The 27,972-nt window shown below is 38.3% G+C and overlaps 1 protein-coding gene across 3 annotated transcripts in view; it reads left to right on the top strand.

Moving 5' to 3' along the window:
- Positions 1–23,505, top strand: part of CADM2 (cell adhesion molecule 2) — a 610,491-nt gene extending 586,986 nt beyond the window's left edge. For all 3 annotated transcript variants that reach the window (XM_064643962.1, XM_064643960.1, XM_064643961.1), the window contains 2 exons: positions 14,150–14,275; positions 15,866–23,505. In XM_064643962.1, coding sequence (XP_064500032.1) covers positions 14,150–14,275; positions 15,866–15,984 — 245 coding nt within the window. In that variant the 3' untranslated portion in view covers positions 15,985–23,505. The remainder of the gene's footprint in view (positions 1–14,149; positions 14,276–15,865) is intronic.
- Positions 23,506–27,972: the final 4,467 nt, after the last annotated feature.

The following is a 27,972-nucleotide window of genomic DNA, read 5'->3' as shown; positions in this document are numbered from 1 at the left end:
GTTATTATTAACCGACACTTATTTATTAACTATCCATTTTAAGATGCAGAAATCTCATTTTTATTTTTTTTCCCCATTTATTCTTTGTTTTGGTGGCTTATGGCCCATCTCCTAGAAGGATAAAATTTTTAACAGACCTCTGGAGATCAGCTGGTCCAAGCCCAGCTTAGGGCGGGGCCACCATACATCAGGTTGCTCAGGGCCTCATTCTGGTGAGTTTTTCATATGTCCATGTGTGGAGAACCCACAGCATCTCCAGGTAACTTGTTGCAGCAGTTGACCATCCTTGTGGTGAAAAAGAATCTCTTAATTTCTAGTTGGGATTTTTGATGTTCCAGCTTGTGTCCATTGTCTCTCATCTCCACACGCATCTAAGAAAAGTCTGGCTCAATCATCTCTTCTCCTTCCCACATAGTAGCTGGAGATAGCAATAGTGTTTTCTCCCTTAACTGTCTCTTGTTAAGCACAAAATGATGTAATTCTCTCAGCATCTCCTCATGCATTATGTGCTCCAGCCCCCAACCACCTTGTTGACCCTTTCTGTCTATGAGTGCAAGCAGCCACAAATTAAGCTGACCTCGGCAGGTTGTGGATTTGCTGCTCTTTTATTATTATGTGTCATTCACAAACATTGTCATACTTAACATATGTGAAATATATTGCATTATGGCTCCTACTTGCAGAGAGTGCCATGAAGTTTTAACCACTTAGACAGCATGGTAATGAAGGGCACGAATGTCCCTTGAACTACCAAACATGTTCGTGTGCTGGAACAGTCACTTAGATTACTAAGAGAAGTCATTCTACCTGTACACACATTATTTTAGAACATTAACATTTTGTGGGTCTCTTATTGTGACTGTTGGGATTGCTTTTGTTGCTTGGTGGTCACAAAAATGGTAGGCTTACTTTGCAGTACCATTCCCTGAAACCTTGACAGCTAGAGACGGGTTTGATTGCTTCATGTAATTTTAAAGTTCCAGACGGTATTGTTGCATTTGATTAGCATACAAATAAAACATCTAATATTTAACTGCTCCTCAGAGATATTAGGAGCTTAGTGTAACTAAATACAAAGAAGTTTTTATCATAATTTCTAAGTTTAATTGTAATGCATAAATTATTAGCACTTGTGAGAAAGTAGGCATTATTGGGATGAAAAAGAAAACTGAAGCCAGGAGACTATAGCTGTTCATTTTTTAAACATTAATTCTATTCTACCTTCTTGTGTCAGCTGACATACATCTTCAGTGATTCCATCATTAAAATGGAACAACTTTTCCTATTAAATTCAAGGTTATTTATGAACCCAAGAGTTCATGTCGACCTGTTTAACAACGTTTAACAACATCCCTAGTACTTCTCTGCTTGTTTCCATAATCTGGAAGTAGTTTCATTTTATTTCTGCTTATTCCCATATTTCTGTTTATTTTTATCTTCATCAGTTTTCTGGTGTGAATTACTTTCAGTAATGTAACTGTGTAAGACTATCTTACTCAGTCTTATCTCTTGGAAATAAAGGCACCCAGCTATTAATTTCTTCATTATGCAAAGTCATAATAATAGATGTCCTTTTATTAAAAAAAATAAAATTAAAAATACAATCGACAAAAGCTTGGTAAAAATTAAACCCAAGAAACCCCATTTCAAATATATTTTTCAATACTTTTCGGTGAAATATTGTTTGTAAGGGCAGGTGAAGTACCTGCCTTACCACTACCACCACAACATCTAAAAATCATTCTTTTACAAGTCATTCTGTGAGTCAAGGTAAGACATTGTTCATGAGTCTCACTTTACTTTGGAGGAACTTTGGCTCAGATAAAGAGAACACTTCGCCAAAGCACACGCTCAGGGATCTGCAGTAAGGCAAGGATTTCAATTTGATTTTCCATGCTTATTCCCTGGAAAAACCTTTGTCTCAAAGGGTGGCACCAGCGTGATGTCCTGGAGGAACACCTCACACATCGCTGGGCGCAGATTAAGTCACGGCTCAGCAGAGCAAGCGCACTTTTTTATGATTTTGCTGGACAGCGAGGTGCAAAAAAAAAAGCAAACCCTTTCCACCTTAAGTACGGAAATAGATTTTGAAGGAGCAGACCACATGCTGCCTTCTCGGCCCAGGTGACAAGAGCAGGTCTTTGATGAGAGGCAGCTGCCAGCGAGGGGGGCTCTTTGATTATGTGCTGCCCGACGCCGCGGGCTCGCTGCTGCTGCTGGCACCAGAGCCAGGCGTGCTGGTGGCAGAGAGGAGCCGTCACAATGGGCTCTGAATTCATGAATCTCACCTCCACAGGAGGAGGAGCAGCCTGCTAAAGCTTTCCAGAAGTCCAAAAGCACTGCTTCTCACAGCTAAAGGATTCCTACCTGTTTCTTAAATTTACCCGTGTCTCCTTTGGTAGCCAGTGCCTTGCAAACTGAAGCTGGGATTTAACATGCCAGTTGCAGCCCAGCAAAGGTGCTTAATTGTGTTTTAAGTCCCATTTGTTGGGTGCCTGCATGTTTTACTGAATTAAGGGCTGTAACACCCTTGAAATATCCACATTTGGCTTCACACCTTTCAGAAATAATCTCTGGATTTCAGCTGAGTGTACTGTCTACATGTTGGTTAGATAGCTACATGTTGAGATGTTGGTTACATAGTCATAACTAAAATTTCACTAACAAAAGCTTCCACATCAAGCAGAATACCAATGAACAAAATAATATACAAAATAATGAACAAAATCATTGAAGACCATCTTCATTTTTTATCAGTTTTAGCGTGCAGAATACTTCAGAGAGAACTATCATGTGCTTTACATGGTGTAATGTAAAGGGAGCAGTCTTGTTAGGAAGAAGGAAAGAGGGAAAGAAAAGAAGCTCAGCAGTGGCGTTTGGATGAGTTGTGTTAATTCCAGCTTTGTTTGGAACGTTGTTTTCTGCTTTCACATTTTGTGTTCTTGACTTCCTTAAAGAGAGGACTAAGTTTTTAGAGGTCTTTTAAGAGGAAATGTCATTTAATGAACCACTTCAGTTAAGAAAGAGTGGATGCTAAGTGATGTGGGCTAATGAGACAATTTAGGTTGAAGGGTTTATATGGAAAATCTCATGCAGTTAGAATAAGAACTGAATAGGGAAAGGAAGGGAAAGTTCCTTGTTGGAGTGATGAAATAGTAGATGAGGAGAATACTTCTGGAGCAAAAACAGACCCATGAGATTTTTCCTAGGCTCATAATGCTTCCAAGAACTTTTTCCAGACCATTGTTGGAGTGGAAACTAATTTTAACACTGCAATATAAAGATGCTGTCCTTTTAAGAGCTGTAGAGCAGCAAGGGCTTTCTGCTCAGCTTTAGAACAATTTACAGGGTCGGAGCTCTCCTTGGTAGGCAGCATCTTGATTTACACAGAATATCCTAGTACACTTTCTGGACAGAATGAATGTTCCACAAGAACCATGACAATGTGACCAGAAATATCCATAGTTTGACTAGGGGATGGTATTTGCACCAGTATTTTCAATTTTGAATTAATTTCATTGTTGTTCTGTGAGTTATAAAGCTCAAGAAGCTGTAAATCATAAGAACAGCCCTTCTAACCAGAATTTGTTACTCTGTGAATATCCTCCATACATTTTTGCCCAGTTTTTCTTTCTTACCGTAAGTTTTTAGAAGACCTTCAGCAATGTACTAAATTTTGACTCTCCACATGTTGCAGCCACCACTGCAAGGAGAGCTGTAGAGTAAATGGTGAAATGGCAGCATCATTTTTTATTTTTTCCCTTGAAAATTGTATTGTTTCTTTTTGAAGTTGCTGGTTGGGATTTTTCTTTAAGGGAAGGCCCTGAACCACTGAAGTTCTGTTCAGAGAGAGATCTGCATTTTTTTTGCTGCAGATAGTGTATAATTTGACACTATTGGCACATTTTGCAGACTTGTCTGATTTTTAAAGTTCTCCTCAAGAACTGTTCCAGCACACTACTTACACTTATTTCCCCAGTGTTAGACTTTCTACAGCTTTCCAGCATCAGGAACAAGCTCAGGCTGCTATTAAATTGGGTTTGCCATCTTCAAATAGTGTGAGCACAATCAGCATTTAGTAAAATAAACATGGCCCCATTATTTCTTAATGCCTTGCTTAACAACTTTAAGATTAGACCGGGTCTCCCATACTCCCAGTAGGCAGCACTTAAACAGTGAGTAATATTTCTGTCTGCCGTAGTCAAGTAATCCCAAATGTAAGTAATTTACAGGATGGCATTAGGGACTGTTACAAGAGACATATTGTAATATGTCACTGAAAATCAGCCTGCCTCTGCACATTTGATCACCAGCCAGATGTAGGCTTTTATCACGTTTATTTAATCTGAAATATACATAGTAATTACAGTGGACCTCTGATTTTTCAGTCCCAGGAGAAGGTAGGAAATGAATCCGTCGTTTGGAAACTGGTGTGGATGTGACCCCCTTGGTAGAATCTGGATGCCTTGCAGCTAGTGGTGCTGACAGTAGAGATCATGCTGCTGGAAATGAATGCATGCTGCCAAGTTTAAAAAAAATAAAAAAAACCCTGCCCATAAACCAAACTCTGCGGCTTTATTTTTTTATGAATACAGAAAGGTTTCAGGAAAGCAAAGATCAATGTTATTCTTAGCAAATCCATTACCAATCAATGGCATGAAGAGCAAACGGTGTCTTACTAATAGCTGGATGGTATTTAACTTTAAGGCATCTGAAAACAACAGTCTTAATGTTCCCACAGGAGAATTTGGTTAAGCTATTGGATTCCATCAAGCATGTCATTATTAAATGGGGAAAATATTGTTGGCATAAAGAATGGGTAGCATTCAATTAAGCCAGAGGCTAAAATTCAAACAAACTGAAGGTAGTTTTATTTTTTGGGCAGAAATTTCACGTTATGTTACTGCTGTCCCAAAAAATTTGCAACAGATTTTATGCCCTAATTAGAGCAGCTATAGAAGATGCCTCACATATTCACAGTGGTGCACACCTTCTTATCAGTAATTTACTCCTCTTTTCAGTTACTCTGTGCATTACAACAAACTGTCTCTGCTAATGTCTCTCACATCTCTCTTTCTGAGATGAGCTGGATCAGTCAACATCCTCTCTTGGATCAGTTACCCTAACCTCAAATATGCCTGGCTAATCTTCTGGAGATATATTGACAGATAAAATATACTACTAACTGCCAAAGAAGAAATTCTGTTACAATTACTCATTCTGAGTAGTCCCATGACAGATTAAATTACTATTCAGCATGAATAAGGTGTCAGATTCTGGCTGTAAGTGGCTGGTTTACTGGGGTGTTTTGATGTCATTATAGGCTTATAATTATTCTAATCTGATTTGGTAAGAAAAAATTAGTATGACAAGCATAAAGAATTCATTTGAACAATAGGTTTTCTTCCACCACAGACTAAGTTTTAATTAGAGCTGTTCTTCAATTAAATTAAATCTGCCCTTCTTTAAAACTCTCATGAACGTATTCAGTACACTGTACCTTGTATAACTGTGAATCTGTTGCTGCCTCTCTGATCCTTATACAACCGTACCTGTTCTTGGCTAACTTTATGTGTGTGGCTCTGCTTTACTGGTGAGAAAGCCTTCTCCTCCCCAGCTTCTGCCATCTCTCTCTCTCTCCACTTCACTGATCCTCTCCATCCACTTGTTTCATGCCATTTCTTAACTAAAAGTGTGTCTTTCTTCCATGGCTTGCTTGAGGTGGTATTTACTATTTGAGCTCTTGCTGATTAGCTCTGAGAAGCAATCTGTGAGGGAGTTCACATAACAGCACAAAAAACAAGGTGGCAAAGAGGTCACAGTGGGAATATTTATGCTCCTTTCTAGTAGGCTTAAGCTATTGGGACTTCCTTAATTTAGCAGAGTAACTTTCTTAAATGCTTTAAGCGATGACTCCCTTAACAGTCTCACCATAGTTCATGGTGTGTAGTTATGGTGATAATGAGTTGCTTTCTCACAGTATGTGCAAGATAAGACTGCCAGAGACCATCTGAGTGCCTGGCCCCAGCCCTTGCAATGGCAGCCAGCAACAGATGCCCACGCTCAGCAAATTCCACGGAGCACTTGTGCCACGATCCCTTCCCACACAGTCGTGTTCGCATTTTCTCCAGCAAACCAAAGTCTGTAGGAAGGAACTGAAAGCCACAACTCAGCGGTACTACGAGGAAGGGAGCAGAAAAGGACATTGGCATTTCCAGTTTCTGTGTTAATTAGGCAATGGTTTAATATTTATATAGATAATTAACTTCTGGTGACAGGAAAAGGAGTTGTGCACACACCTACTCCATCTGGTCTCTGGCCTTTTTCTGATGAAGAAAACCAAGAAGGGCAGGGATCCTCTTATATTTATTGATTTTCTAGGTAGAGATGGTTTTTTGGGTTTGTTTTTGGGGTTTTCTTGATATCTAATAGGTAGGTGTTTCCAAACTTCAGTTGCTATTTTTTGTTTTCTGCAGTGAAGGCACTGAGCATTCTGGAACTTCACTGGAAGATGAAAATTAAAATGCTGGAACAGTTAACTCATTCAATTTACCAGGGAAATTCTCATGTCATCTGTGCCAGTTGTCTCTTTCCCTATAGCCTCCTGTTTCAGCAGAAAGAAGTTATAGCTGGATGGGCTGCAAGTATTTCTTCAGACCCAGAACTGACTTAATTATCCTCTACAGAAAATAAGATGAAGACAAAAAGTTGCAGATTTCAGATCTTTTTATTTATAAGAGAAAGTCTGAAGCAATTAATGAGTTTATTGACAGCCAAAAATATAATGTTGTCAATAGAAAAATCTTTTATGTGCTCTAATTAGAGGAACTGTTCCCTTTTAAAGCAGCATTAAAAAAGAAAATAATCTTTAAAAAAACCATATGTCAATGATACAGGCACAAAATCTGGAAGAAGGCTCTAAGGACCCTGAAAATTATTGTTGTAGGTATACAGTTAATGTTGTAGGTATACAGTTCTCTTCTAAGCATTTTTAAAAAAATACATTTACAAAATCAATAGGTAAGGGTAATGCTTTTATTCGCTTTGACAAGGGCCACCTACTCACGAATACACATCAGAAGACATTTGGGTTTTTCTCTCCACTGAAAAAAGTCTTAGATTCACGAAAGCAACACGAGCTCTTCAAAAGGAGCTGTAGTTTTCAGCTGCTGAAACATTAGTGTGGGACTTATCCTTCTGGGATGTGGGCTCTTCTTAATAGGAATGTATATATAATTCAGTACTGTGAAAAAAAAACAGAGGCAAAATGGGCCAAATGTGCTACTGCAGTAACATGGGAAGAAAAGGCTATAAATTCCTTTGAAGATTTGCAAGTAAACTTTTTCCTTGCCTGTCTTCTGTGTGGTTGATGGTGTTCTACTATTAAAATAGCAGTTTATATATGCTGTATATTAGTACACTGTTCTTCTTTGCTTCAGGCACTGAAGGAAAAAAGAAGCTTGTCACATATTTTAAGTTCAGAACTGGTTAATAACAAAACACATTTTCAATGAATTTCGCAACTGGCCCCTTTGGGCAGCTACTCTTTGCAATTTAAATGAAGGTGCAGAAACTTTCTTTTCCCCCTTAACAATACTTTCACAAGTTTCACATACATTTATTTTGGTGGTTAGTAGTATATTACAAAAGGAGATTAAAAGTACCTATTTCAGCACTCTAGGCCAGGCAAGGGAAATTGAACACTGGGGTGCCCAAATTAAGATGCTAAAATGAGTAAATTCTACTTACAGCATTTATCACAGAGAACACTACTGCCACTTTTCCTAAGGCAAATACCTTGTCAGCTATCACTTCAGTCTAACCTTCTATCCATATTGTGAGAAAATTCCTACTTCAATCTTTTTTCCTGCTGATGTAAATCACTGAGGTTCTGTTTTTGAGGTTTTGGGATTTCTTTCGTTTTGCTGTTGGGGTTTTTTTATTTGGTTAGTTTGGTTTGGTTTAGATTTCGCTTTTTTTCCCAAAATTTGCATTGGTGGGACAGTTAAATATCATATAGGTCCTATGGCTAAATCTGGCAGATTATATTAGTCTAACTACATTTTAAGACCCAAGTTTGTGCCATAAGCTGCAGAAGGAAATCTCCTCTGGTTTCCATGAGATGCCTCATGGCTGAGTACCTTTTTAGCTGAATTATAGAAATACTGCAGTGTGACCTGACCCCTTATGAGACAGGAAGGAAGAGAAGCAGGAAGGGTGGGTTTTGGGGGAAAGAGGAAAAAGGTGAAGTAGGAAGGGCTCAGATGTTATAAATGCCACCTAACCATGTGAAAAGCTTCAAACAGGATCTGTGCCATACTGGGCACTAAAATATTTGCAATGGAGACACAACTCTAATGAAAAATTGAGAACTCTAAAGAAAAATTGATTCTTGGGCAGAGATTTTAACTGAAACTTCTGTCTCTGTTAGGGTTTTTATAAAGGTATCTATCTTACACATTCCCTGATATCCAAGACGGTCTGAGCTCCTGCTGTAGCCTGTGCTCTCAGGTTAGTTATAGGAAAACAATAATCTTGAGATCTTTACTGCCTCTTAAAACTTCCTGTAATGGATCCATGGTTCTTAAGTAATTTGGAGAGAGTGAGAGCGTGATCACACAAGGTATCTCTCCTTAGGAAATTAAGCTGACATGCAGGGAAATGTCAGTGGGTGATATTCCTAATGTAACTTACATTCACTGGTGGACTCCACAAAACCCAAAACTACTTGCTTTCTGTAGTTTTTTGCAGTTTGCTCTCTGCTGGCCAGAGCACTTGAAAGTAGTGCAGTTGTAGATGCCTCATAATTTGTGGTTGCTTGACAGATTCTCTCCAAAAATGTTGACTGTCTCCCACCACTCCTTTTCACTCCTGTCTACACCAATTCAACAGCCTCTCAAATATGACAGAGTAATTTATTTAATTTTTGTACTTTTTGAGTTTCTCCACCCTAGAATGCACATTGCTTTACTGATCTGATTTTGAGCCAGGTCCTTCAAACAATTGCTTTTGCAAGAGTGTGAAGTGTTGGCAAGTTGTACTGGGGGTGACAGAAAGACCCTGAATATAGGGAAAGAAGCAGGAGTCATTTGAAGAGATTTTTCCACCAAATTGTAACATGGAGCCCCAGGATCCCTTGTTGGAGTGATTCTACTGTGCCACAGCAATTGATTATTCATGAAATCAGTAAAAGTGACTGTAGGTTGGTGGTTTCAGTCCTTCTGTGAGAAATGGGACATCTCTGTTCTTTTCCCAGCCTTAAGGAACACTCATTTATGAATAATACATATACTTAATATCTCTTCATTTTATGAATGCTATTTAAGCTTCACAGCAAATTAGGACCTTTATTTCCAGTTTTTCTTTTAGTAGAAATGGTCAAAACAAATTATTATTTTGGATGCCTCAAACCTAGGTCATCTCAGAGTGACTTTTTTTAAAAAATTCAGATGTGAGATAAAAATACATGTTGATAAAGTTCTGCAGTAGAGGGGACTACTTGAGCATATATTCCCAAAAATATGCCATTTCAGCATTCACAAATGTGCTTGTTCTGCCTTGGCTCAGGAAAGGGTTATCTGACCCTTTCCTGCAGCCTGCTCAGTCAAGTCAACTATGCATAAATAAGAAGGAAACTTATGCATGAAGAAACTGAAATTAGATGAATAATTAACATATACTTTATGCAAAAGCATGAAAAACTGTTCCAAAATTTCTCTGCTTAACTAAAGTGTGAATTCATATTAAAATATTCTACACTGAAACTTCGTCAGCAGGTCATAAAAGCGCATATCTACTTATTTAATGGGTCTAAGATTTGACTGATGTGTTTCATTTCCTGGTGAATGATACATTTTTTTTTTTACTCAGTAATTTTAAGAATGTTATTTAATTTAAATGTGTGCTATTTCGTTTAAGTGTATTCACTGTTTGTGAACAAACAGTAATGGCCAAATCCCAGAAGCTGAAAATGGGCACATCTTCACAGCATCAGCAATCAGGACTTTGAAGAGGCTTCCTAAATTTAGAATAAAAGCAAATAAAAGAGAATTAAGTGCTTCTGTGTCATTATCTTTCCGTAAGTTTTTCTTAGTCTCATCAAAAGATGAAATAAACAGAAGAAGAACTGATCTTTGAAGAAGATCGTCTGATTGCAAAATTGTAATTTCACTGTTTCAGGCCATGACTACTGTAGCTGTCTGTGGTCATGCAGGAAAAAACAGTATATATGTGAAACGATAACAGTGTAATCTAATTTTTTTTTTAATGAGAACAGCTGGGTTATAAGTATGTATAATGCTGTATAGATACCTAAAATACAAAAAGGCATAGTTTCCAAATCCCTGTATTTCTATTTTTCAAATACTGCTCAGGCACATTTTGATATAGAAATTATTTATACGGTGATAGATATCCCCAGATCTATAATTCACTCATGGGGCTTAGGTCACTTCGTGAAAGGCAAAAGTATACTGCATTACTCTGTATGCATAATGTAGAGCATATTTATATTTAATGCTAACATTATTTTTCAATGATGACACTATTCATGAGGTATTCTTCCTGTTCAGAATATTGTTTATGTTGTACAGATTTTCATTTTGAGACAAAAAAATGCTTGTTTCCCAAGAAAATGTTGGCCACTTTTAACCATCTTAATTTCCTTCTCCTCCATCTTTCCCTTCCTCTCCTTCCTTTCCTTTTTTCTTTTAATAAATAAATTGTTCATTGGTAATATGTATTATTATAGTATGTATAATATTGTATGTTGGTAATAGGTCATGTATAGGTTTTTTCCTGGACAAACTTCTCTAGCAATGCTAACCAATATAGTTTGGCCTTGATAGCAATGTTGAGATTATAGCAAAATATATAATACTACTTTTGCAGTCCAACGAATACCTACATTAATTTTAATGTTAAAAATTTCAACCTATAGCAGTATTAGAATCTCATTAATCTACACTATTAGGTGGAAACCTTATGTTTATGCTGGCTTTAGGTCACTTCATGTAGTCACATCAAGTATGTCAGAGGAGGAGTGAGTCACTATATAGAGTGACTCACTATACATAGGATGAAAACAGAGAGGAGTACTCATCTCAGTGTATTGTGAGGATTTTTATCTATAATGTTTATTAAAGCTCGCAGAGAACACACACTGTAAATCAGGGTATTAAGGTAAGGCTGTGCACTTCAACCAGCTTTTCAAAAAATGCCTCTGAAGTTCTGTGCTAACCCTTGTCTGGATTATCATCTACATCAGGAAGTTCATTATCCCTTAAAATATCTCCTTTCGTTCTTTAATGTTACTGCCAGTATACCAGCTGGAGTAGTTAGTTTTTAGTGGGAAAATATGTTCTGGCTGCTCCTGACCCAGCGTTGTAGAAGAGCATCTCCCGCAGGTCGCACACAGGACCTGCTCCTCAGAGCCCATGTGGGTGCTGCCTTCGTGCTGCAGGGAGCAGGTTTAAGTCAGCATTGCCACAGGCACCACAAAAGGAGGAATTTTCTAGATGGCTCAAGCAGGCTGACATTCCTGCAGCAAGCTGTCACCTCTCATCTTGTCAAGTGAGCAGTCACCTCCTCCTTGCTCCTCTCAGAAAACAAAGCCCCTGCAAGGCACAGAAGAGGATGGCTGCACGCTCCAAGCTCTTGCTGTGCCAAGGCAATGCTTCAGCATTCTTGCTTCCCCCTGCTAGTCTGCTGGTGCACAGAACTTGGGGTTCAGTTTTAGTCATCAAAACAGAGCCTAAGTGCCCTTGGACTGATTATGTATGCTCAGCATAGTGCCACCAACAGCAGCACCATGCTGGGAGCTCTGTGGAGTTGGAGGAAGAAGCAGCCACAGCTGACTTTATTAGGTGTTTGTAGCTTTTTTTGAGGCCCTAAACCTACCACTTGCCATCATGTCCACATGATGTGATCAGCTTCCCCAAAGTCCTCTTGGCAACCAGAAGAGAATGATGTGGGAGCTCTGAAAGCCAGCAACAAGTGACAGTCATGTCTGATGAACCCAGTGACCGTGAAGAGCAGAACTGAGTCTGTAGCAGTGGCCATACCACTCTGTGCTCCAGCAAACCTGAAAGTGTGGTTTCAGAATGCCTCACAGATTACAAAAGGAGGGGAAAACACGATTGTTTTATTTAATCTATATAACATTATATTTCTGTACACTTGTATGTTTGTAGATCATAGAATGGCTAGTTGGAAGGGACCTTAACGATCATCTAGTTCCATGGGCAGGGACACCTTCCTCTAGACCGGGTTGCATAAAGCCCCATCCATCCTGGCTTTGAACACTTTCAAGGATGGGGCATCCTCAGCTTCTCTGGGCAACCTCTTCCAGTGCCTCGCCAACCTCACAGTAAAGAATTTTTTCCCAATATCTAATTTAAAATTAATATCTCTCAGTTTAAAGCCATTTCCCCTTGTCATATCATTACATCCCCTTGTAAATAGTCCCTCTCCATCTTTCTCATAGGCTCCCTTCAGGTAATGGAAGGCCCCAATTATGTCACCCTGAAGCCTTCTCTTCTCCAGGCTGAATAATACTAATTCTCTCAGCCTTTCCTCATAGGAGAGGTGCTCCATGCCTCTATTAATGTTGGTGGCCCTCCTATGGAGTTGCTCCAACAGGTCCATGTCCTTCCTGTGCAGGGGACCCCAGAGCTGGAGGCAGCACTGCAGGTGGGATCTCCCAGAGCGGAGCAGAGGGGCACAATCCCCTCCCTCACCTCCTGCCCACACTGTGGCATCAGCCCAGGATGCAGTTGGCTTTCTGGACTGCCAGCAAACATGGCACACCCAAGTCCTTCTCAGAAGGGCTGCTCTTGATCTGTTCATCTTCCAGCCTGTGTTGATACCGGAATTTGCCCCTCCCCAGGTGCCAGACCTCTCACTTGGCATTGTTAAACCTCATGAGATTCCCACATCAGATGTACCCATGCATTCTGCTGCTGCACAGTGATCATGGTCAGCAGACTGTGATTATGGTATTATGGAATCACACTGCCCCAGCAGTATCACAGGCCCTTCTAATCATCTTCACGGACTCGCCCTCTTTTCTGTGTAAATATATTTCCTTGCCTTTCCCTTTTGCAAAGCAAAGAAGTTGTTTGCAAACTATCCCGTGGGCTATAAACAGCTCATACAAGGGAAATGCCCTTGAATCAGTGAGAGTGGACTGATTGCAGCATACAGTACATGCTAATAGCATCTTCAGACAGATCTTCATAGCAGAGGCGCTTTCATTATAATAGAAATCTTACCATGATCCTTAGATTGAATTTTCCCCTTCTACTGCATATATCTGGTGTGTCAAAGTCACAGGTTGCTGGTTCATTGTTGAAAAGCTCCACTAAATAGTGCCATTTCCCATGATTGCTTCTTTGCAACTTTTGTGAAGCATCAGGCTCGTGAGCAGCACAGAAAGCTTGAATCTGACAGTATTCCTAGAGCTCTGAACAGAGCTAGTAAAATGAGCCTGCTAATGGTTATATCTATTGCAGGCTTACTCACATTGGGTATTAATCGAGCAGTCGTAGTAAGTTCACAAACTGACACTTGGGACTGAATGATGATCCTTCAGGTTGCCTGATACCTTTATCTGACCAAATTCATGCAGACTCAGCCATGTGCAGAGGAACTTGGCACGGCTGCACTTTATCTACCTTTTTATTTCTGGTGCAATAGGATAGGAATGAAGAGCAAAGAATATATAAGGATTCCCCACTGAGAATCAATTCTATAAATTATGTATTATGCAGACACTATTCTGCTGATGCTATCCAATCCCCAATTCTCAGTTCCTTGTTTTTTCTTCTATAAATAACTATGGCCAGGTTTTCAGTTGTAAAATGATGAGGACAAAACTAGAAACCTTTCCCATTTAATAACCTCTGCCGAAAGAAGAATAAGGTAATATTTTTTGTAACAGCGATGCCCTCAGGGTTTTAACAATCTGGGAATACAAGCAGCACTGTGTTGTTGATAAGTTACTGGGGGTAAAAGTGGGAATAACCATGCTGAATATTAAAGAAGGCAATGCCCTATTTTCAGGATGATCAGTATAAAGCTTGGTATTCTGAATTTTCCCGTCATATTTTGTCTGTGTAGGACCACTCTTGCTTTTTGTTTCTCCCTCTAGATCCAAACGCTCTGGCTGGACAGACCGGACCTGACCATGCTCTTATAGGAGGAATAGTGGCTGTAGTTGTCTTTGTAACACTATGTTCTATAATTCTCCTTGGTCGATACCTGGCAAGACATAAAGGTAGGACAGATTTAGCGGAAGTTCCGTCACTTTTGGAAGCGTGGCATGAATTCAGTGGGAATTCATGTGCCATTCTCTTTCACCTTTCCCCATCTGCTAAATGGTCTGAATAAAAGAGCTTAGTTCACAGTCCAGTTGCAAGCGAAGCCCCTGTGAATTTTGACCAGTTTTCCAGTGGCTAAGGCAAAGGACACATCATCTTATAAGTCAGTTATTTAGAGAGACTAAGAGGTAAGATTGCCCCTTGGTTTTGGCCCTTAACCTGGACACTTGATTACATGATCTCATAGTTTTATGTAGCAATTCTCAATATATATATATATCAAGTGAACAAGACTTTTCCTTTTAATACATTATGCTGATATTTTAAGTGTGTATTCAAAAGATAATATTAGAAACCGTTGGCAAATTTTCAAATCAGTTTACCAAGGATCCCTCTGGAATAAGGGGTTAATTCCTGGGGCAAGCTTTACTTTATTCAGTGATTTCACCTTAATAATTCTGCTCTTTTCATTTTCAGTCCCCTCTGCCCTTAGAGATAACAGGGATGGGGTGACACTGATTTCTGACTTCTCTATGATTTGATTTTGACCTAGTTAATTCCAAAATCATTTCTTGAGATTTAACCTCTGCATGTCTTGTGGACCTGTTGTTAAAAATAGGTTGATTCCATGCCACTCCCCTCAAAAGAATTTTAAAAAGGAATGAAGAGAGGATGAGTGTTGGTATTAATTCATTAAGCCTCATGTTAGATAATCATATGCCTAGCAAACATAAGCTCGTAAAAACATCTTTTTAATTTGATTGGACCGTGTGAGGGAAAACCAAGATTTTTTTTTTTTAATGAGCCAATGAAAGTGTGTCTCTTTTGTTTTACTTTTCTGAATGAACAGTTTTACTTATTATGCCAACATAAATAATGCTTTTCACAAAGGGAAATTTGATTATTGTACACAATTCTTTTTATTCATATCCAGAGCATAAAAATAGCTGTGATAGTACAATGTGAGTTGGTTCAGTTAATAAAACTGCCTTAATTTTGTAATTCTTGGAAACTACTATGATACGATTCTGTAAAATTAAAGCATAGATATGATCAAGAAAGAACAGAAATACAAATAATCAGTGGCCATTAAAATAAAATAAAAAACCAAATACGTTTTTGAATATCTAAGTCTTCAAAGTTAGTTTGGTTTTGATGGGTAATTACTCCATGAAACAATCAAAGTTTTATCACTTGTTCTAGAACTGCAAAATATATTGCATATTACTGAAGTTAGATAAAGTGGATTTTTATTAAAATATTTCCTTAATTTATTGTGGATATAACTTCCTTAATATTGTGAATATAACAGAGTTTGTGTATGTGCATTAGCAGTATAAAAAGTGTAAGTATTTCTTAGGCAGATGAGAAAGCTGAGCATACCTTTATGATGCATACTAAAACTGTGTCCATATTTGTCCATTCATGAAATAATCGGAGCATTGTTAGAAATGTACTTCCTGTAATGCAGCGTAAAGCTAAAAAAAAAAAAAAACAACTAACCTTTCTTCTTTTTTTTTTCTTTCCTGTTGTACTGATTCCTATAGGAACATATTTAACAAATGAAGCAAAAGGAGCTGAAGATGCACCTGATGCCGACACAGCCATTATCAATGCAGAAGGCAGCCAAGTCAATGCAGAGGAGAAAAAAGAGTATTTCATTTAGATGCAGAGCTAGAATCTTGGAGTTTTACTTATCAGGCTGACTGCTGGAGAAAACTGGCTATCATTTCTCAGAATTCCTTTCTGCCATCTTCTGCTATCTTTATTAACTCGCATACCTGCTATAAGTAGCCAGTTTATGCCAACAATCAGCTGTTGACATCATCATTCTATAATTACAGTATCATGCGTAAAACAGGACATTTCTTATTGCCTAAAAATCATATCCACTGCTCTCTTAACATACAGTGCTTGAATATACAGCCTTAACAATGTTAATCATCATCTTAATCCAAGTTTTCTACATTTTTAAATGTTACGCAGCTTTCTTTTTCAGTTTTCTTTTATCATGTCCCTACTAGTATGTCCTAGAACAAAATTCATAACGAATACTATTAGGTAAGGTCCTAATTTACTTACAGAAAATGTTAAGTCTAAGATTAGAGGTTTACAAAGAATGTTTTATACATGTCTATCTATAATTCAAAAAGCAACTTGTTTTTGAAACATTTGCCCTTGGAAACACAGATTGAAATCTGTTTAGTATAGTTTCCTTTATGTTTGGATTCGGTGGAAAAACAGATCAGTCCAGTGAATTTTTTGTTTTGTTTTGCTTTGTTTTGTTATGATTTAAGTGGTACCTTGATAACAATGCCATGTTTCAGTGGTGAAAACATGCTGAATAGCTATACAGATTCTGCAAAGTTAGATAATAGTGCTTTATTTGAAACAATTTGTCCTACCCTTTTACTGGCTTTTGGAATCACGAAGATTAGAGAATTTTCTGAGTAATTTATGTTTTTATAATTTATTTGCTAAACATGAACTCACCTGCCTACTCAAATTTGAAGTGTTCATGGGACACAACTGCAAGGCATTTTAGTATCTGTATATAGTGCATATAATAAATTCAATTAAACATTATTTGATACATATTCAACTTTTTTTGGCAGTAGCTGTCAGTCACAAGTAAGCATTCTCTAATGTCCATTATATCCCTTTAGATATGACTCAAATCAATATTCTGAGTAGATAACATGTGTTAGTATTTTTTTTGTCTGTATGTCCTAGCACTGTTCAGCAGCAAACTTTTCTAGTTCTTGTTAATTTTTTCTTTGTTATACAATGGAAGCACAATGTTATATGGAAAGGTAGTTTTAAGCTAACAACCAGTGCACAGCCTCAGGTTTTAAATTACAACCACATTTGATTACTATCCTTAAAAAATACTATTGAGTTGCTAAAATTCTCAATTTTTAATTTGGCAGTTCCAGAGCTGCTTCTCTATGTTGGTTTGCCAAAAAAAAAAAAAAAAAAAAAAAAAAAAAAAAAAAAAAAATTAAAAAAAAAAGGGAAAAAAAAAAGAAAAATAGAAGTGTTAAAACAAAAGATATATGTTTTGTGTATACAGTAAATGGACTAATTCTTTATATTAAATTCCTGTCTATGCATTTTGTGAGGTACAAACTTATGTCACCGTGAATGATAGAGAATTCCTGCCATGCTTTTAGCTCCACAGTGAAAGTCTCTGTTTGGATTATTTCTGAAATTTTTTTGTGTAATTGACAGCTGAAAAATCACATGCTCTTAAATATGACAACAAAACACTGTAAGCCCATCGGCTTATTTCCTCTTCCAATGAAATGAAAAGGTTGCCATAACAGCTCTTGGGAACGATTCTACACTGGAGAACGTGAGTTAGCCTAGTTGGAGCTTGTTTTGCTCCTACCTTTTGCACCTTTGTCGAAAGAGTATTTCTCTCTGGTTGCTGTATTTGTGAAGCATAAAAGCATGATGGTCTGCTGTAAAGGACTTTCTCCTGGGATTTTATTTTTGTGTGGGGAAGGGAGAGTTTGGAGTACGACATCATGTAGTATGGTAAAATGGAAGATAAAGGTGCTGTGTCAGATTATTTATCAGAAGAATATAAACCTTTTAAGGACAATATTAGAGTATTTTAATTGTTTTTGTTGAAGCATTTATCTTGTTAATTTCTAAGAAAAAAAGGTGACGTCAATCAAAGCAGCACTTTTTTTCAAAATATACAGACATAAATAATATGATGTGGTTGAGTGTTAACATAATAAATCATATACAGTATGACATTTTAAAGAAATAAGTCTGCATTGATGTGATTGCATGCTTGTTTTTACAGTTCACTCCATACCCATGTGTGGAAAAATGCAATAATATGTTAATATAATATGGTAGTTTGAGAGAACCAGGTAGGTGCTACTAGACACATTGAAAACTAGTATAGGTTTACAAGATATTCATGTCTTTCAAAACATACACATGTGAAAGGCTGGCAAAGGAAGTTATTCAGTTTAATACCAAAAATATGGGTTCTTGTCACAGCAGTACGTTACATTAGCTACAGTACAGTACCACTTACAACTAATTTTTATTTCAGGACCTGGGGCCCAGTCCAACTAAGCTTTTAAGCACATAGCTTTGGGCATCAGAGAAGTTCCATTGGAGTATAAGGCACTATTCATATGCTTAAAAAATAAGTGCTTCCCTGGATGAGAGCCTTATTTGCTCAAGTGGAATTCCCCACCTGCGTGGTGTTTACGACTTTTTGCATTCTTCCTAACTCCAGCTTGTTGGAATAGCAGAATTGCTACTTGAACCATTACACTGCCAAGGTCAGGTAGGACCTTCCAAAGGAGAATTGTCCTCGTGGTAACAATTTCAAACCATTTTCTCCGGTGGCATAGAAACAGCATTTCAACTTGGCAAAAAAAAAGACATATAAATTGTACTGATACAAATTGTACTGTTAAAATAGGGGTTTTTTTCCATTGGCTTTCAATTAAAACTTCTCACATATGCTCATTTTTAACACGGCTGATCTTCCGTTATCTTGCACCTGGTGATGTCCCTTGCATCTGTGCACAGCACAGGTGTGAAAAACCCCACACAGAGCATTCTACCTGGGTAGCACTTCGCAGGCCTGTCTGGTTTTCACAGGTTGAAATTACCACACTAGGTGTAAAGAGGCATCCCCCTCTTTTCTGCAAGCAGAATCATGGCTCAGCATGGTTCAACTCAATCACTTTAAGTAGGCCAAAAGCCAGTTGTCCATTCCCTTTGTCGAAGTTCCCATTCTGAAAAAATTGTTTTTCCTACGGTGTGAGGTGCCCATGGAGCGTGTAAAACGGAGGCTCTGAACGGGAACCACCTTTGTTACGATGTAGGTGACATCCTCTCCCACACTTTACTTGCAGAGTAGTTTTCTCAAGACCAGGTAGCTAGTTTCTGCCAGTGTACTGTTTACAGTGTCGATTGCTGATTATTTTTAAACTTTTTGATGTAGATTTTATTTTTTTTTTTAAATGCTTCAAGAACATTCTCATGTTTTGAACAAGAAAGCGGTGCATCAGAAGACAAGGGGTGCATCATCCCACTCTTTTAGGGTCATCTGACAAACCAAGAGACAGTTTAAGGAACCTGATGTTTAACTTGAGGCTCAGAGTTTAAGCTAGAACACTTCAAAAAGTTTCCACATTTACTTAAGGATGGTTCGTCTTGCACTGAGACTCCCTCTGTAAAGGAATACATGAAGAAAACCAACTTTTCTAAGTAAGACATGAAAGTTAACATCTTGTGTATTTTCATTGCAGTATAATATATATATATATAACTATTTCAATGAAAAGAAAGGACAGAATCATCTGTAATTATGTAATTCATGATTGTAACAGCACTGAAGTTACCATGTACGCACATGTACAGTAGCTATTTCAACAGTTACAGTGTAGTTACATGTAATTCCCTGTAACATAGCAGTTATAGTGTAATTTAGTGCCACTTATTGTAAAGTGTTACCAAAAGGAAAATGGAGTTCTTACCTTTACAATTCCGTTCAAATTAAAGGTAAGTTTATTAAATTAGCACCGTGAATCTGACGTTGCATTTCTTAATTAAGGAGGTGATTTAAAACTTCATGTTCACACTGCAGCTTCCCCCACCGCTTACCCAGACTCCTCCAAATGTCTATTCTCTACACTCCTAGGAACTGGTAATCTGTGATGAACATACCAAAAATCCCAGCTACTTTAACTTTAATTTAATAAGCTGTCTAATGGAGAAAAACAAACAACAGCAAAAAATAACGAGTAATGCTTTTTATTAAGTGGCACAAAGTACACACTAAAAACTATGCAAAAATATAGGTAAATACAGTGTACTTACATGTAAGTATCTTGTACTTGCTGTGTATGGATATTGGAAAACCGTGTAATTATAATATGCATTTTGATTATTTCAGGCAGGGGGTGACCCCTAACAGTCACAAGGAAGAAGTGGAAGGTACATATACAAGCAGTGGATATCCTAATGCAATATGTGTAATTCCTCTACTTGCAATGACAACTAATTTATAAAAATGCTCATACCAGTCCTCATTCTCACTAGCTTTGCTTTCCATTTCTTGGAGGCTCATTAAATATCACTGAAACACCTTTAGGCAAAGTAAGACACTGACTCCGCTAATGGCTTGGCTGCCAGCACTCTGTCTGGCAACACTGTTCTGTAATCTTATTTCTGGCTCAACAGCACAAGTTTCCTCTTTTTTTCTGTCCTCAAGGGAACCTAGTATGTTAAGATGCTGAAATATGCTGCCATATGCCCTGGTATTTTTAGCATGAACAACAGAGAAAGAGAGAGAGAAAGAGAGAGAGAGCTGCATTCTTCTGACCCCTATTTTGCTGAATCACCTCACCTGGAATTTCCACTACTTTCCCAGTAACTCCAGGTAATGTTAAATTGTAAGTACAAAATACTTCCATTAAAGTACAGAGGATGCCTTTAATTACAAAGCTAACATTTTGTAAACATGAAGTTTTGTATTACAGAGCTTTTTGCTTCTTGACACTTTTCCATCATACCCTTCCAGAAGAAATGCACTGAAAGAGAGATAACATAGAGTATCAAATGAAGAAAAGAATATTGTAAGCTTTCTTGTGGTTGCCATTGCTATAACCCTCCTTTGTGTCCTGTGTAACAGGCAAATACATGTATTTAGAAACTGCCATTAGCATCATTCCACACTATACTGTTCCTAGAATATGACATCTACCTCTTAGTCTAAATACTAGCTATGAGAGATTTGTATACATTTTAAATACTACTAGAATCTTTGGTTTAGTCTTGAAATGATATCACTGTATTATTTTTTTTTCTGTTAAAACTAGAAAAAAAGTATTGCCTGGGTTCATAATTCTTGCCCTGTTCTTGACTAATTTTGAGATAGTTTGAGCTTTTAGCAGGGCATAAAGACACAGCCTCAGCTGGTATAAATCAGCTTCACTCTGTTGCCTTAAATGTGGGCCAATTTACACTGGCTGGGGATTCATCCCAAACAGCTTAAAAATAAACTGCTATAACACATCAATATTTAGTCAGCACTAGATAATGATGTGCAATCCAACTGCAACACAGTTCTTACCAGTAAGGCGTGCAGGTACGAAGAGAAACTTTTAAAAGCACATGCAAGCTTTTGAATTAAATATGCAATATCAATACTGTTTAGATATCCTGACTTGTCTCTTACTTATTTAAGCATAATATTGCCAGGGCATGTTTACATTAAAAACACTCAATGCGTGGGGAACAGACAAGGACTATTGCAAACGATAGGAGAAAATTAAATGGATAGAGCAGCCTTTGATGTCAACAGAGCAGAGTAGAAACTCTTTTCAAGAGTAGGACTTCCTGCTTGGTTTTTCAGAGTGGACTTTGTGCATTAATAGAAACTAGCACAGTTCCTTCTTGCTATCGAGGAATCTAACCCAGCACTCTGCACTTCTTTTAACTCAGGAGAAAATAAGGGTACAAACATGGTTTAACAGCACACTTCTGTATCACTCCACATCCTCAGGATGCTCCAAGCCTTGTGCGCTTCCAGCAGCCCTTAAGGGAATTCTTCCAGCATCTAGGAATCATCTTGTTGTCAAGCTGTGTTCATTTTCTTTAGCAATGTTTAATGTACTCACAACCAGACAGAAGGTGTGAAGCCAATATGATGACTTTACAGTACTAGGGGCTTCCAGAGCCTTGCAGTAGATGGAAAAAAAAAAAAAAAAAAAAAGAAATAAAAAAATTCTTTGTGGCTTCTGTGTTTACTGTAGATCTGCCCTCCACATTTATTCTCTGCTGGGCTAAAAGCAGCGATCTAATTGGAAAGGAGGGAGGGAAAAAATAAAAGTGTCTCCTCTAAAAGCAGCAATCTGAGCTACTATTAAAGAAAAGTTCAAGGATTTTTGTTGCTTCTGTTTTTTAAGATTTCAGGTGCAAAGCCAAGCCTGTTGGGGTCAGCACTTTAGCACTTTCCCTGTGTTCAGGGTCCAGCCAGCAGTGTTTCATGTGTGAGCTCTGATCTCACATTTCAACACAAACAGCCTTAGCCTGCCCTTATGCATAGTGCTGAAAATCACCAATGCTATTTTCTTCTAAACATGCTAATTTTCTCTGTCTTATTCCAAAAGGAAATATTGAAGGGTTTATATAATAGGTTTAAAGGGAGGGATTTTAAAGTAATAACTTGTAAGGAAAATGGTAAGGGTGATCACCAGTCCTTTGTGTTGATTATAAAGAGGACGATAAGCTTTAATTGCTGGGTTGATTTCTTTATCATTTCCTCTTTCTCTCCTTTCTATGCATATTGATTAATGTTAGTAAATATGCAGTTGCACAAGTTGTCCTTTTTCAGTGAAAGCAGATTTGCTTATACCCCTCTATAACTTCCATAAAATTATGCAAATATGACCTACAGTCATCTGCTTCTGCCAAAACAGTGAGGCAAGAGAGTGAGCTCATGGATTACTGGATTCATATATGTCCTGCTTCCATAAAAATTGAGTACAATATGCCTATTGATTTGAAGAGAACAAGGCTCAAGTCCTTAATGCACATGTTTGAGTTGCTATTTAGCTCTTTTTCAGAAGAATTTTAAAGCAATCCTTGTGCATCCTTTACTTTTAGCCTAGATATTTTATAACTACAAAAAACCTTCAGTTCAGCAGGAAGTTTCCTAGAATAAATAATAAGGCATAATTTGTGAAAGGACTATAACAACTTCATCTATTCATGGTCAGTGTAAGTGTGTTGTCCTAGGAACTCCAGTATACTCTGCTCTTACACTGACAATTTATGGCCCTGGGAAGGATATATTTCAATGGGTCAGAAATACAAATGCTAACCTGTAAAAAAAAAAAATCCACGGGAATTAAACATATTGCACTGATGATAAGACACATTTACTTCATTTTATTTCCTCGTTAATAACTTCAAGCAGACAAAATGCATATTGTAATGTTGGGTACATGACACTTGCATGTTGCTATGCCTATATACTTACAAAGTATTCAATGTGTACTTAGTGGCGCTTAAAAATGTCATGTACAATTCTTCTAAACATTCTTACAGGGTTCCCATTTGCACTTCATCTTTCAGAAAAGTCTTGTCAGAAAATTGTCTGATGAATATTATTGAAAAAAAAATAAAATTTCAATTTTAGTTATCTGTTGGACATTTCTGAATTGTCTATTCATTTTACACATTGCCTGGTGCTTGCCATTTTGGCAGTGGAGTTGATTTAGACCAGTGGCTGTACACACAGACTGTTCACTGAGCATATTTTGCTGTTTCCACTAGAATTGTTGTAATCATATTCTTCTCAAAATATTGCTTCTGAGATTTTAAACAGTAATCCAAGAAAATAATCCATGAGACACTGATTTTTTACAGATAATTACAAATTTTATTATTTTGTTTGGTGTTTATATACTATTTACTGTGTGTTGCTTTGTAGTTTCTTCTGACTGACAAAGTAACAACTGTTGGATTCTGTCCTCACTGTAGGAGAAATTCATCCTTATGAAGAGGTCAAGTGATGAAAAAAAGCATTTAAGCCTGTGGGACTTAAATGGTGGATTAGCCCTCTTGAAGGAGCTAGAGAATTCATGCAAGGTTTTCTACACCACTTATCGTGCTTGAGTTGCTGTTGTAAAGGGCAAGAAGGCCACTGGTCTCAAAGGGAAAGAGACAAATGTCACAGGGAAGAGGAAATTCTGAGCAGGTTCGTGTTTATGAAAAAGAAACGAGTCCCAGATACCGAGGGAGACACTGTTTGGTACCTCTGTGCTGAGGATATGCCAGTGCTGTTGAGCCTCTCTGATGGCAGAGTTTTCCTGTGACCTAAATGAAGCACATATTTGACAAATGTAGGTTGCTGTTGGATTCAGTGCATTTGTTCTTATCTTTATTGCTTCTTTTCACTAAACCAAAATATGTCCTCTGAAGCAATTTTTTAATGTGCAATAACAATCCTTTTAAATATAGCAGCAATTTCCACATGAGCCTCAAAGTCACGTGCCCATGATTTAGGGCAAAGTATGCTGGAAATCTACAGTGTACCCAAGCAAAATGACAGAGTAATCCACCTCATATTAACAGTTTTCTGCATTCTAGTTGTAATTTCAGTACTATCCTGGTTTTGTTCATCAGCCAAAAGTTTACCCAAAGGGTACTGCACTTTGCTCTGTGGCTTTCCCTAGTCAAGAGTAGATTCTTAGAGTTATCACTCCAACCTTATATATCCCTCACATGATTCCCATAAAAAAAAAGAGTCCTAAATCTTTAAATGCTACTAACAGATTTTTTTGATCAACAGCCAGCAAAATACCTCCCTTCTTCCCTACTTCCTGTGGTATTAAATGAAAAGAGTCCCTTTTTGTATGGGTTTTTGGTTTGATTTGGTTTGGGTTTGGTTGGTTTGGTTGGTTTTTGGTTTGAGGTGTTTGGGGTTTTTGTGGGGGGTGTTTTTTGTTTGTTTGCTTTCAATAGGAATACTGTAAGGGGAAACAAACGGGGTTTCTTTTAAACTGTAAAGGCTGCCTGAAATGTCATTGAATACTGAGAATGATTTCATTGCATACATAATCTCTGTACCAGACTGTCATGGCATTATACACTGATGTGTAAAAGGGGCAACTTGCCCCTTTTAACAGTCATCAAGCACCTATATGAAGATATACAGAGTTTTTCAAAAGTGATATTACAGAGCAACACTTGGCCAAGCCCTGTTGGTAAGTGTAAGGTAAAGGTAAGTGCAATTAGTGAAATTCAGAGATAATTAAGTGGGGATAATGAAGATGATTCCTTGCTTGACAAAGCGCTGTAGTATATTGCCTCCTGGTTCTGCTCCAAGCACTTGGCAACATCCTGAGCCATGGGAGGGCACTTTTGATTATCTCTGGGCTCCTTACTTGCCCTAGCTCTTCCTCCTGCTGAGTCTGTAGCAATAGCTTCTCTGCTGCTCAGGGCTAAGAGGCTGAGGCCTTATTGATTCTTCAAGCTGCACACAGGAAGAAAAGAAGACAGAGAGTGTTTTTAAGCAAGCCGGAAAGATTTTTTAGAAAGAGGCCTCTTCTTTATTCTGTGGCAACTTACAGGAAATTAGCACTGATGTCAGCTGGTACGGATAGCAACCATCCCTGCTTGGAGTACTGAGGGGGAGCACATCCTCTGGTCTGTGCCAGCTGGATGGATGAAAAGAGGGAGCAGAGACAGGAGGCAAAGCTTTGCACATGCCAGGAACATGGGAGACAGGTTTGTCCCTCTCTGGGTGTAGGACCAAAGGGGGAGCATGTTACTCTTCTTTTTAGTCTGTATTCACTACTAGAGATTTAGCTAAAAGAGGTGCAAAAAGAAACTGATCCAACCAGCAGAATCACAAAGCTACTGAACAGCAAGAAACTGCCTCCAAAAAAACTGATGCCATCACCTGGAAAACAAGCAGTGCTTCCCACTTCAGGGACTTTGAGTTGATTGAACTTATAGAGTGATGGGAATTTATAGAATACAAAGAAAAGAAGATACGAGAAAATCAGAATTTGGACCTTGACAGATAAAGTTGGACAGAACATACAAGCAACAAAAATGAAAAAAATTTGCAAGAGCTTTTAGTTCTGTATCATGGTATTAGCCAGTCCTGTCTCAGGACAAATAGAATATTTGATATAATTCTGTAATTTTTATGGTGCATTTTCACTCTTTCTAGTGCTAATCTCAGAGACAAAAATGCATATACTATGCAGATCCATTTCAAATACATCACTCACTAATATGGTATGAGATTACCCTCCAGAACAGCAGAAAACAACATGACTAAGAGCTGTCATATTCATTTTCTCATTCATACCCCGTGAAGGAATGTGTGTGCAATGAAGCATTGCAGTTTATTTTTTTATTTATTTATCTTTTTCGTGTTTCCCCTATGTTTATGTAAGAAGTTTAGATTTAAAAAGCACTTTGTACCTGAAGATGAAGCCAGTGCAGTTCGTGACGATTCCTTCTTCCTGTGAGATTCAATGCTCCAGTTTTAGAAAATTCGCCCTGTAAAACCTCCAGTGTGATAGAGGGATAAGGTTATTGATGATGGTTTACATTTATGAGCTCTAGTGAGCCTTTTAACTACACTCAAAGATGGCCTTTAAAATAAAGTCCAAGACCTTGGACTAAATTCCAAAAGCTACAAGAAGCCAGTGTAGGCTGTAGGAAGCAGGCTGAGCTTGTTTATTACTGAGGAGATACATCCAAGTTTTGCATGCCTTTGAGGGTGCAAGAGGATATTCGTCATGGTCAGCTGACATAGATGAACTGCTGCCACCACATTCAAAATAATTCATTGCCTAAAGGTGGTAAAAAGCTGTAGCTCCTTCTGTAGAAAAGGGTAGCAGTACTCCTGTTGGGAGAACAGCAATGCTCTGGATCAAGTCTGGGGCCTGTTTTTGGCATTCCCTAGGGGCAGACTGACCCCTACGTTTTATTTACCTGGACACGAGCGAGACTGGTGCCCCCTTCATGCAGACAGCACGTGATTGCAGTGCATCTGATCAACCAGCCTCCTGTCTATCTGATCAACCAGCCTCCTGTCTGCGTGGGCAAACTGAAGGAGAGGGTTAATCCCAGGGGGCTGGACAGCTGCAAGATGGAGATATGGTTTCCCAGAACTACTCCTTGGGTGCCAGAAGAAGCCGCTGTCACCACCTTCCCCTTTAACAGCAACCCTTGTACAGCACACAAAAACCACTTTGAGAGACTTAGAGAGTCTCAATTACACATTCTCTGTACATTCTCTGTACATTCTCTCAATTACAATTCAACACGCTTCTCTGATGGGTCGTGTGGGACTGTAAGAAATCTGTTTCATCCTGGGGACCTCACTGCCACTGTCCAAGCTTTGCTCGGCCCCGGCAGATGAACCTCAGGATTAAAGGGTGGGCTCAGTTCAGCGCACGCTGTGTCTCACCTAAAAAATCCACTGCGCAGGCTCGAAGGGTTTATGACCTTTCCCAAATCTTCGCTTGCGAAGACTGGCCACATATATATATTAATACGAAGGCAGGGTCTCCCTATGGTTCTTCATGGTAGGCTATAAGTTCGGGGGTTTCATTTTTCAGGTTGATGAGCTCACAAACACACAGGCACAGCTGCACAGAAACGTACATACACGTAAGCACAACACTTCCTGTATTTTTCTATGCCTTCTTCTTGCGTAATAGATATGTTCTATGTTCTCTACTACTCCAAGCTCATGATTTTATATCTATCATAGTATCTCAGGGCACAGCTTTCTCTTTTTCAATGTTTGTTTTCTGCCTGCACAGCTACTAGTGATGCTTTGTGTGGCATAAGTGAACTAACTCTAGGTTTACTCATTTATCAGGAACTTTGGTTGGAAGTTTTTCAGTGAGAGGTATATTCAGGCTTTCTAAAAGAGGTCCTAATATATGAAAAGTGGGATGGGAGAAATAATTTTGGATTTTCTCGCCCTGCTCAGTACAGCTGGGCAGTATCCACTGAAGGGGGAGAGAGATTCAGCATCAGTACCTGGAGCTGCTTGTTGCAGAACCAAGGATGGGAAGGAAGCTATTGGTTGTGTCACTGGTTTTGGCTCTGCTGTAGTTTGGCAGAGGGTGTGTGT

This window comes from Pseudopipra pipra, chromosome 2 (genome assembly GCF_036250125.1).
Source record: "Pseudopipra pipra isolate bDixPip1 chromosome 2, bDixPip1.hap1, whole genome shotgun sequence".
Lineage (NCBI taxonomy): Eukaryota > Metazoa > Chordata > Aves > Passeriformes > Pipridae > Pseudopipra > Pseudopipra pipra.
This window is presented reverse-complemented; position numbering and strand designations above follow the sequence as displayed.